This window comes from Cololabis saira, chromosome 18 (genome assembly GCF_033807715.1).
Source record: "Cololabis saira isolate AMF1-May2022 chromosome 18, fColSai1.1, whole genome shotgun sequence".
Taxonomy (NCBI): Eukaryota; Metazoa; Chordata; class Actinopteri; order Beloniformes; family Belonidae; genus Cololabis; species Cololabis saira.
In genome coordinates, this window is record NC_084604.1 from 29,489,555 (window position 1) to 29,502,130 (window position 12,576).

At 38.6% G+C, this 12,576-nt stretch overlaps 1 protein-coding gene across 1 annotated transcript in view; it reads left to right on the forward strand.

Annotated features, from left to right (window-relative positions):
* The first annotated feature begins 1,912 nt into the window (after window positions 1–1,912).
* stum (stum, mechanosensory transduction mediator homolog) overlaps window positions 1,913–12,576 on the forward strand; it is a 30,856-nt gene continuing 20,192 nt past the window's right edge. The window contains exon 1 of the mRNA XM_061746656.1: window positions 1,913–2,660. Coding sequence (XP_061602640.1) covers window positions 2,450–2,660 — 211 coding nt within the window. The 5' untranslated portion in view covers window positions 1,913–2,449. The remainder of the gene's footprint in view (window positions 2,661–12,576) is intronic.

A 12,576-nucleotide genomic window follows, 5' to 3' on the forward strand; every position in this document is an offset into this window, starting at 1 on the left:
AATAAGTCCTAGAGCCCTTGGAGTGACAAAGCTTGCTGAGGCGGTGAGCGTGAATAAGATGTTTGTCCTTACTAAAGGCTCCAGCTGTTGTTAGCCTCAAAAATAAAATAGTGTTTGCTCATTAGAAGCTGGATAAAAAGCAGTCCTCTGTGATACATGTGGTGCAAAGGAAGAAAGAGAAAAACAGAGATCACAAAAGCCAGCGAGAGTCATCTGAGAGATGGAGATGAAAGGGGAGAGGGAAAAAAAAACAGTTTGTGAAGGGTACAGTCGCCGTGGTGATCCAGTCAGAGAAAAGGAGCACAATAAGAGCATACACACACACTAGAAGGCACCGAGAACACACACGTGTATAAATGAATGGTGTGTGATGTCAGCTTTTTCTGACAGATGGGATCAACATAAATTAAGCCTTGTGAGAACTCGAAAGTGTATGTGCATGTGTGTGTGTGTGTTTACAGAAGATAAAAGATGAGGAAAGACTTAAGGAGGTGGAAGGAGTGGAAATATTCACTCACACACATACACACACACACACACACACACACACACACACACACACACACACACACACACACACACACACACACACACACACACACACACACACACACACACACACACACACACACACACAAATAAAGGTTATTATCCTCACTGGGTATTTAGACTGAAAATTGACTGTCTAATTGTGGTCATTTATCATCATATAAAGGTCCTTGTAAATCTAAATGTGACGCTAAGATGATTAACACATTACTTTTCCTGTCAAGTTGTCATGGCAATAAGCATCAGCATATATAGACTACTGGACGTCTTTGGATGAACAACCCAATGAAGACTGAGTTGAGCGGTCCAGACTGCTGTTGTCACACACATGATAAGGCTGCTATGCATGACAAAAAAATTAAAAATAAAATAATTATAATAAAATTAAACCAGCTCCAGCTTGAGGCACAGCCATGGTGTGCTAGAGAATTCAAGGATAAAAGGAAATTAAAAGCAGGGGTTGAAGTGAAATAACAGAAAGGATGAGGACCAGAATCCAGAGATCAATATCTTTTGTATAATTACCTAAAGCTTCCTGGGTTGCTAGGAAACCGAGCAGGGATGAGAGAAAGGAAGAGTTGCAGAGCACGAGACAGACAAGGAGACTAATGCGAAACCTGAAATTAATCTCAGTCGTACTGACTTCTAATGTGTGTCTGTCTCTTTTGTTTAAATACGAATGATGATTAACTGCTGAGAAAGAGGAAGAGGAGGTGAAAAAATGGGGAAATAAATAAAAGTCGGAGGTAGAGTTGAGGGGAATGTGAAAGTGGAAACAAATGTCCGATCTGCCGAAGAGTGGCTGCGTGAATAATTACTGAGATATTGACATTGGCTGTCTCTTCTTCGTTTCTACTGTCCATTGTCCTGATTGCTCTGCAAACATTTCCCTGTCTTTCTTCCTTTGTCTTTCTTTTTTCCCCATCTTTTTAATTTGTCATTATCAGTCACTGTATTTCATACTTGTGTATTAACAGGAAGGAGCAACAATTAAGTCTTAAAATGAGTGTTATAATAATCAGTGTCTGCTCTAATTAACTGTTTTCATTGCAAGCCAGAGATATTTGCATATCTATTCCCTCCATCGTAAAAACCTCTCGTTCGTGTATGAATCCACATTACATCCATACAATCCATACAAGCATTTAAGCTGTGCATTGATTTCTGTTAAATGGATCCTCGGATCCGACTGGCAGCTTGTTGAACGTGACCTCACCGAAGAGTGACATTAAATGTGCATCCTGTTCCTTTAAATGGAGGAGAAGGGAAGGAGGAGAAGAGGGAGAGGAGAGATAGAGGAGGGGGGACATAGTAGAAAAAGGGTCTGGGTGGTTGTGTTCATTCTCTCTACTCTGTAGGGAGGTGTGTCGACCGAGCCGCATTTTGCAGGATAAAAGAAAGTGAAGTTGCTGAAAAGAGTCGTGCAAGGATTTTTCGGAAGACTGATTCAACTGATCCAATGTCCCTTGAGAACTTGTTGGAAATATGATCAACATGCAGAAGACGCTGACCTCTGATAAGGAGACTTAAAGAGACTTTATTTTTAAATTCTTTTTGAAGAATTATTGCTATATTTGTGTCTTATTTGTCATAGTAATTCCAGAAGAATTTCCCCATCTCTCACTAAACATTTCGAGGCTCTTTTTTCCACTTTTCTTTACTCCTGAAACTCTTCAAGGCGGCATAATCCCGAGATAAGTCTTAACATTTTTGACTTGACGTACTTGGCTGTGAATGGGACACAGACTTTGACTACTGAGCCAGCAGATTTTTATTTTATTTCATTCATTTTTTTCAGCCTCCTGTCACGTCTTATTCCAGATTAGTTCTGCTGCTTCTAAGTAGTTATTACTATTTTTAAAACACAGGAGACAGCGAGAGGGGGAGCAAAGACGGACAGATGGCACAGAAAGACAGAGGGATAGAGCAGCGGCGTGTTAAAACTGAGGACGGTTTCGGGGCCAAGGCCATGGCTGGGTGTCCGACGGTCGCCGGTGGAGTGGTGGTGGAGGTCAGGGAGAAGAAGGGACCTCTTCGGGCTGCGATACCCACAATGCCTTTCCCTCTGGCTGTCATCTGTCTTTTCCTGAACACCTTCATACCTGGACTTGGTAAGTTGGAAAATGAACTTTCCATCTTTCGCCCCAATTGTGATTCCTCCTGCCAAAACGAGAGAGAACGTAAGCAAAGTTGAGAACCAAAATGAGTAAAAGCAACAAAGTTTCCATGAAACAGTGAAACGAGAGACTGAATGATTGTGGAAATGAAAGATTCACAGATTAAAAAGTTTAGCATGTGATGCAAACAGGGGATTTGACTAAATGGCACAGTGAATAATACAGAAAAACTGTGGACTTCCTATTTGAGCAAGTATACCTGTGTATGTTCCACTGCCTGTATACACACGAAATAAAACCAGTGAAGCTAATAGTAAAAGTAAAACCGTTTGTACACTCTTTTTATGCAAATTGTTCAGGTACCAGAAAAAGGCCCCCTTCTGGGTGTAAAAGACACATTGCAGGTATCATGGTCACATCAGGAATCATAGAGACGTCATCATGGGCCGAGTCATTTTTTACGTCATCGTCACAAGGATGAACCTTGACACTGTTGTGTATCAGCGTGTTTTATTGAGCCAGATATCACACATCTCTATCATGCAGATCTATTTCTCTTTGTAACTATTTCTCTGATCAATAGATGAGTTAACGTCAAATGACTGCACCATTTTAAATGTCGAGATGTAACATAGAACATGAACAACGTTCTGGCCCATATGCCAGAAATAGCATAGATTGAAAGAGACAAAATTGTCTTATAAGATAGAATTGGGGGGCTGGGCGGCATCAGTATGTGTATAATATTCAATATTAGGACCCAAATTTAATTATTTATTTTACTGTTTTCTTTTGTTTCCACTCACTGGTTGCACTTTATTAGTATTCATTTAGGATTAAGCGACACAAGTTAACCCCTGTCCTGTTTAGGTTTACGCTCTAAAGCTCCTTGCTGAGCTTTAGGAATAAAAGGCATTTGGTTAAAGGTTTGGAGAAGATCATTCTTTTGGCTGAATGATATTCTATTGCTATGCTACATTACATTATTTTTGTTTGTTGTCAAGGTAATGCATAAAACTACAGAAATGTATAATATGAATGAGAGATGACACCCTGCTGGCCTTACCAGAGGGCCAAGACAGATACTGACTGGTTCATATGAACAGTATGAATATGATGGGATATACTGAATAGTCTAAGAAAATTGACACAAAGAAAATCTCCTCAATTCAATATATGAATGTTATACATATGCATAAATAAATACATGTACCTGCATTTTACAACCAGGATTGTCTGGCACGGTATGCTGTTTAATTCCTGAATATGATAAGGTTATACTGCCATCATGTGGTTAATTTTGAGGTACTAAAAGTGTATTATCTTTTGCTTTTGAGTTTATCTGAACATTTGAACTCTAATGATTTGATACAACTCATGGCATATTGCATGCATGTTGCTCTTTGGCCACATTTTACTTAAGAAAATGCATTTGTGGTGATTTTTGTGCCATATATCATGATTCACCAGTGCATTAAGCCTCAGTAATCTTGGGTACTTTCGGAAATCCATCTGATGTCTCACTGTGGATATCTGGGTGCAGACGGGAACCAGATGCAGATTGTTAATTACTGGGAAGATGTTTCTGCCTTCTGTTGCCCAATTTTCATCATTTGATCTTGATATTTTTGGATATCGGTGTATATGTGTGTCATAACAACACAAACAGCATGCAACATCAGCCTCATTGATCTGTTGGTCTTTATTCTGTGCATATGAAAGCCCACCATCACAGACTGACACCCATGTAATTAACTGTATACTGTGTCCATTGTTCTCAAATCCTATCAACAAAGAAATACACATAGATAGAGAGACTAATGCGAACAGCTACAAAGGCAGACATCAACACACTGTGCAGTGGTTGAGTTGAAGACCAACAGGAAACTAAGTTATGCATAATGTGCAGCTTATTTGAGGAAAAAAAATAAATGCACTGAATAAACTGGCGATAAATTGGTGATCATTGTGTGGGAATTGCAAAACTTTGAAGGAAGAAATCAATATAAGTGGCAGATAATAAATAAACTAGATTTCTCCCATTGGAGGAATAATTAAACTGATATCTAGTCTATCTTAACGGATGTGTGTCTGCTTCCTCTGTGAAGATTTATTATGAGTTTAATCCTCTGCATCATATCTTTATGAAGGTGGTTTTCAAATCTTCTCTTCTTTTTCTCTCTGTATGGCGATCTACAATAAGGGTTGACTTGTTGCCTTCTAACAAAGGATCTGCAAATATCTTGATGTTTTTTTGCCCCCCTCCCTCCCCCAATTTTTGATTGGAGTGGTGAGTTAATGTATTGCCACAAAATGTGCCACCCAACAAGTATGGAGCCCATCAAGATAACGCTCTACCTCAGCGTGTCTTTTCGAGTGTATTTTCAGTGTGATTGTGTGCCTTTCGGTCTGCCTGAATGCCTTGACATTTCGTTGAATGGCTACGGCTAGTTGCCATGACAACGGTGACTGAAATATGTGCGGATGTGTGTCTCAGCCATTTGGCTCTAATTGACTGAGACTGAAAACAGTGTCTTGTTCTGTTCAACCTGGAGCCAATATAAAAATTTGAAATGGGTAATTGAATTTGGATGAGAGCCGGAGCTCAGACGGATCTCCCGCGGCCGTTCAGGCACAGGTGCAACAGATCAGCAGAATTGACACAGGACATTGGATGAAAAATCACCTGGCTCGTCGGTGCCCTTTTATGGGAGAACAGCTTGTATTTCTCGGCTCACCGAAACTAACACACACTGGTTGGAAATATTGTTCTTTGAGTAATAATTTATATCTCATGTGGCCAAGCAGCCTTACATGAAACAGTTGGCCTGGTTTGGCTCTTCCCCACAAGTGGCAAAAATGATCATTAAAGCACCACAAAGGAGATTTTTCATGAAATTATATCAGTTTCACCTTCATTTGAAAGAATTTGGGATTACTTTTAGGAAGTTTCATGTAGCTTTCATAGTCTCCCCATTATCAGCAAACACCAGCCAAAGTAACTTTGGACTCTCATACAGCTCATCCCTTGTATCACCTGTGTATTGTTTTACAAATATATGTGGCATGTCAACAACGATTAAGCCAACTCCCACCAAGATAATGGAAATAATGGCACAGGTGGACAAGAGACCCAGGCATTATAAATGGATTTTAACCACTATGCCTCCAGGGGGATCTGCTGAGCTGTATTAATTTACATGTTATTTACAAACGCCAAACATCTTCTTTCCGGACTGAGGCTAATGCAGAACCAAAATTTGTTGCAGTTCCTTAACTAGCCACTAGAGGCTGGCTGCAAAAGTGGGTCAATCTCACCCAACTTTAGAGCAGAAATTTACACATTTACGGCTTGGTTCAAGAGAACGTTTTCTTCTCAATCCAGGGGTATCTGCTGAGCTGTATTAATTTACATGTTATTTACAAACGCCAAACATCTTCTTTCCGGACTGAGGCTAATGCAGAACCAAAATTTGTTGCAGTTCCTTAACTAGCCACTAGAGGCTGGCTGCAAAAGTGGGTCAATCTCCATGGACCCAACTTTAGAGCAGAAATTTACACATTTACGGCTTGGTTCAAGAGAACGTTTTCTTCTCAATCATTTGATTTCACACCCATAACAAATCTGAGGAGGGTGCATTTTTTTGTCCCACGCCAGAAGAGTATATGTATGTAGTATATATACAAGTATATATAGAATAGAATAGAATAGAATAGAATAGAATAGAATCCTTTATTGTCACTGTAAACATTGTTTCCAACATCACTGTGAAAATCAGTTTAGCAGCTCCACATGACAGCATAACACTCACACCCAAACAACAAACATAAATAAAATCACTTAGTGCAATATTATCTGGGGCAATAATTGCACTTGGTTGTGTGTATGAGTGTGTGTGGGAGGGGTTGGGGGATTGGTGTCAGTCCATGTCAGGTGGGCTGGGTTAGGGGGGGGGGGGGTGATGGCTTTGACGGCCTGATGGAAAAAGCTGTTACTCAGTCTTGTGGTTCTGGATTTGAGTGTGCGATATCTTTTTCCAGAGGGGAGTGGGGAAAACAGGGCATGTCCGGGGTGTGTGGGGTCAGTGCTGATGTTTCTGGCCTTTTTTAAAATTCGACCAGTGTAGATGTCTCTGATATATGTATTTCCAATATGATTGACTGACAGTGGGCTCAGGCAATGTTTAGCTGTTGTCAAATATCATCTGTAAATAGGGCCGCTGGGGGTGGCGGTGGCGGTGGCGCAGTGGGTTAAGCTGCAGCTCATATACTGAGGCTACAGTCCTCCTCCTGCAGCGGTAGCAGGTTCGAATCCCGGCCTGCGCACCTTTGCTGCGTGTCGTCCCCATTCTCTCTCTCTACCCCTTTCCAGTCTGCATCTTCAATAAAGGGCCACTAGAGCCCAAAAAATCTTTGGCTGGGAACCCTTTCTTCTACGAAGAAAAAAAGGCTTAAAAAAAAGGCTTCAAAACTGCTCTTCAGAAACCAATGGTCACTTGACCTAATGCTCCATTGTATACACATATATATATATATATATATATATATATATATATATATATATGATCTGCACAAAAACTGTAATAGCTCTGGACAGAGCTTGATTTTCTGACATCAAAGTTAAATAATTTTACAAACATACATGCATCTACAGTTGACAACAATTTTACAAAAAGAGCCACAGTTTCTTTTGTTCTATGGAAACTAATGAGGATGAAAGTTAGCGATTAATTAATGAATACCCACTAATGATGAACTCATAGTTAAATTTCATCAAAAAAATAAAGATTAGTTAATATTTTATTAATGACCAGTTAAATATGAAATGATCAAGGAATGGATCAGAGACTTGTTCCTAATTAACCATTACCTGATGATGAAAGGAGAGCTAATAATGGGGGAACCATGATGTAATGATTCACAATCATTTCAGTACTCAGTATAAAGCTCCAGTCTACCAAATGTTAAAAAGTAGTGCAGGACTTTCTTCCATGTATTATCCATGTACAAAAACAATAATCGGGGGCTGAATATCACAGGAAAGTTCATGTTTCATCCCGTGGTGTAAAACACAACCTTGTGTACTCTATTTTGATGAAGTGGTATGACAAGATGTGCTGGACTGTCCCTACTCATAAGCATGGTATCCTCAGTGGGCCTTTTTTGTTTGTTTTTTGGCGGGGCCCAATACAGTAGACCTAAATGCCCTATATGTGGTCAGAAGTGGTGATATTACATGGAGTGGCTTTAAGTACTCAGGTAGTAACCCCTTTATGCATTTTTTACATTTAAAGCATTAATATATATCAAAATTAAAAAAAAAAATCCCAATTCTGGTTTTACTGTAAGTTTCCTCATTTATATTTTTTGTACTTCTATTAGGTACATTTATATAGTTTTTTATTTATTGTATACTATATTTCTAGAATTTTTTAAAAATTGTATAAATAATTTTTAATTATTGTTTGATTCTGGAGATGGTGTGCAGGTCTCATAAAGGTATGTATCATATATGGGACATCAGGCATCAAGGGGATAGGGATATTACAACATATTTTATATAATTTTCAGTTAATCACTACATGATTAATTGATATACATTATTCTTATCTGTTCTCTAGAAACTCATCTTTTGTTATGGCCATTCATTACCAAGGAAGTACTTGCACATGATTAATAATATTGCCTCAAGCTGTTCCTTATTTATTTCCTATTTAACCAACAATTTCCTAATCATTAACTAATTATCTTAACTAAAAAGTCATTAAAACTTCAATAAAACAAGAAGCCTAGGGGTGCCTACGTGTTTTGCACAGAACTGCATGTCCACGCGGGACAGACCAGCAGTTGTCTGCACTTTGACTGAGTCCATGTTTGTTCCACAAGTTGACTGATTCCCGGCTGGCTGGTATCGTGACATTAAAGACTTTCCTGATCAAAAACACAATCAGTCAAGTCAGAGTTGTTTACAGGACAAGTGACGGTGCTCCCAGGGTGGTGAGCAGGTTGCAAAGACACCCATCACAGATAAGTCGGCAGCCTTTTCCGCCAACCTTGATGTGGTGCCAATAAAACACAGACGTCTGCAGCCAAACTCCTGACCGTAACACGTATTTCACCTGCACTAATCACGTCACTGACTATCCGTCCTGAACAGCAAGATTTATGAAATCCTGCAGATGATGCACAAGCCTTGGAATGATCAAGTAACTAATCATTTAGACCTTTTTATGACCTAATGCACCAGTTTGCACTCTCAGGTCACTGGATGAACACTTTTTTATTAAGATTCAGGTTGGTATCCAGGCCCCATTGTACCATTTAAGCTGCAGCTCAAACACTTCAGAGGAGCTTCCTCCTCCTCTGAATCAAGTTTCCCTCTTCATTTCTGGTGTTTAAATCCAAACCAAAACCACATCTCTCCTCAACGTTTTCCCAACTTTGGTATCTATCTTTTTCTTGTATTAATTTCTGCTTCTCTAGATCTAATCACATTTCTAATTATTTTAACTAATGAATTACATGGCTGCGTACTTGTAATTTGTGTACTTTATACTTTATGTTATTGTTTGTTTTATCTTTTTTTTTGTGTGTGTTGTGCTGTAAAACGAAACAGCAGCGGGAACAACAATTGTATATATCTTACTACCAGCACCTGGTATTTATGAATGTTGTCCATAAAACAGCTTTCACATTGGCTGTTTTATTTTAAAAAGATGCTTTTGCATCTTCATCAGCTTCGTGTGAGCAGACGGACCTGCAAAGACCATTAAAAACATTTTTAATCATACAAAGATGACAAAATAACCACCTGCTGCACATGAAGCCAAACAAACAAACAAGAAAAAGGTCAACTTTAAAGACCACTTCGACCCAAATAAAATACATTTCCAGCACCCTGTGGTTAAATGAACATGTCATGTTAAGACAAGCATGCAATGTACTAAATAAAGATGAGTCTCAGCTAGTTTCTGTTACCTGTAAGTGTACAAAAGTAGGACTCAGACACAAACAATCTGTATTTGTTGTTGTGATTGGATGACTTATGAAATTAGATATTTTTTCAGATTCAGATTCAGATGTCTTTTATTTGCAATTTGTGGTAAACACATGGGAATTTGTTTTTATCTCCTCAGTGATTCTGTTGGCTGTAAAGTATCCCTTGAGGGCAAACACTTCACTGACTTCAGCACAGATACATAGTAAAGAGGTCAACTGATCAAAATAAAACACACTTGAGAGGAAACAACATTGTGACATAAATATCAAATATAGTTTCATCTGAAAAACCTTAACACAGGAATGACAAAATGTTCCAGAATCAATCTCGGCGCAGTAAGTGGTGGGCTGTTTTACTACATGAATCCACAGAAATAAGCACACAGCAGTGTAACAAACTTTTTTTTTTATTGTGCAACATCTTTATTTATTCTTGTCTGGTAATATAAACACTTAATTTTACACTACTGCCATAATCTCACATGTTACTTTTTTTCCATACTAAGTTTATTCAAATTCTCATTTTTACTTTGGGAATTTTTGAGCAGAACTCAAAAAAATAATCTCGTTAGGAATAATATCAGTCAACATTTGGGTTTGCTGGTCAGTGAGAAAGTGCATCAAATACTGTAATCTGTGTCCTTTATGAACTCTAGTCTTGTACAAAAATCCCTAAAGGAGTTTCAAATGACAGTGGAAGAGACTTAACGACGGGGCTTTGTGGATGTAGAAAAATGAAACCAAAGCTGAACCAGCTCTGAACTTCGTCTAGCAGTCGCCCAGAACCCAGACATGATCGAAAAGGGGTACGATGAATCTTTAGAAATAACAAAACTGAACTTAAATGTACAGTAGCAGCAGCAGGTTTATAGCAACTCTGTGATCTCAACTGAGTGTTTTCACACCAACAGTTACACAGCAACACCGCTCTGTCACATCTTCCCTTTATGCCAGTCCTCCTCAATATTATGATGCCAATTATTGAGTTTTACTGTGACCTAACAAATTAGAATTAAAATAAAAACAAAATTGTATATGTCCCCAGGGAGCAATTTAAAGGCACGTTGTAGCAACTTGACATTGATAATAAGGCATCATATTCAACATTTAAAAAAGAAGAAACATACAATAAGTAAAGAAAAAGCCATTCACATGTTATTAAAAAAATATATAACAAAAGTACGGACTATACATGGGTATATCTCAATGAATCAATGAAGTAAATACTGCATGTAGAGAGTACTGCTGAAGCTGCTAACATGTACAGTGTAAAACTACAGCACGGCTAATACTTGGTGTAAAAGATACAGGTCTTGCAGAGAAGTATAATTTAGCTCTCAGAGAGCTTGTGTGGGAAGCATAGGTCACATGTTTGTGTCCGTGTGTACACGTGTGATAGACTGGCTGCATGTGATACTGGAGATGTCACTGAGTCACAGTGGCATCTTACCTTACCACAAATGTATGCATGTGTGCACATTCTAGAGAGCCTGTAATTTACACTGGCGGAGGGAGCGATGGTCTTTGCATACCCACTTGTTCTCCTGCGTGCACAACAGTGTAGGCCAGGAGCAACGGGCAACAAGGTTGTGCTTCACGCCTCGTTTCCACTTGTATCTGTGTAGTCACACAATACGTTCAGAAAAACATTTATTGCTATGGAAAATATGTAATTTCTGACATACTTGCAAAACTCCTACAATGTTTATTTGGGGCGTTAATGTACTGAGAACAGCATGAGATAGCAAGCTTTCAAAAAAACAAACGTCTTCCAGATGTTATACGATGAAATGAAACTCGTGGCAGCAACACGGGGCTACATCCAGTTTACAAGCTTTTTGGACTATTGCAGTTTGTAAACTGACCACAAGATGTTTGCTCCAAAAATAAGTCAAAATCTCCAATGACCCTCGTCCCAGGCTACAATGAATTAAACATGTTTAAAGCCTGATAAAAAGAAAAATACTTTTTTGTCTCAAAAGCTCGATTTCACATCTACAACAAATGTTCATAGGTGGATTTTTATTTACCTCATCAAATGAAATTATGTAAAGTCACGAATATGTACTTATTTATGGGGGTGTGGTCTTTTATTTGACAGCTGGTTGTGGTTAACGGCTGGTACTCTGCACCTTTTTGGACTGGCGAACATTACCTGGATCTTCTTCAGGAGCCGGCTTTGACAAAGCCCCAAGGACACATGGCTGTGCTCAGTGAGCGTTGGCTCGTGAAGGGTCCTGGGGATGCTCCAGGGGGTTCTCCAATGGAGCTCCCACTGTTTCTCATGTCATCCACGGTGGCTTTTGTCTAAAATGCTGTTTTGCGCGTGACAGAAACAAGGATGAAGTACAAATTTGATTAGAATGAAAGTAAGGTCCCGCTAGTCAGCATCCCGAGGTGATGACAGAACTCCATGAACCCAAAGAAATGAAAAAGAGGTTTCAAAAGCACTCTTCAGAAAGTTGATTTCAGAGGGGTGGTGTTAGGGCTGGGCGATATATCGCGATTTTAATATATATCAATATATTTTCAAACGCGATATGGTACGAGACAATATCGTTTATATCGATTTAAAAAAAAAAATTATATATTTTTTTTAATGATTTTTTGATATAGCTTATTTTGTGACAAATTGACTAGAATGTTTTATTTGAGATTTGCACAAATGTTTTGTTATTTGCACAACTGTCAACCTCAGTGGAAAAGTCTGCCTGTTACTGTCTACATTGTATTAATTGCACAGTGTATTTTAATTTAATTGCAATGCAGGAAAGGGATATTTGTTTTATTTTATTCAAGAAGCATTTTTATTCTATATATGCAGGCAGTTTATTTTTATTTCATTTATTTTATACATTTTGATATTGTGCAGACCTCTGTTAATAAATGTACCTGTGTGACATTTGGCACG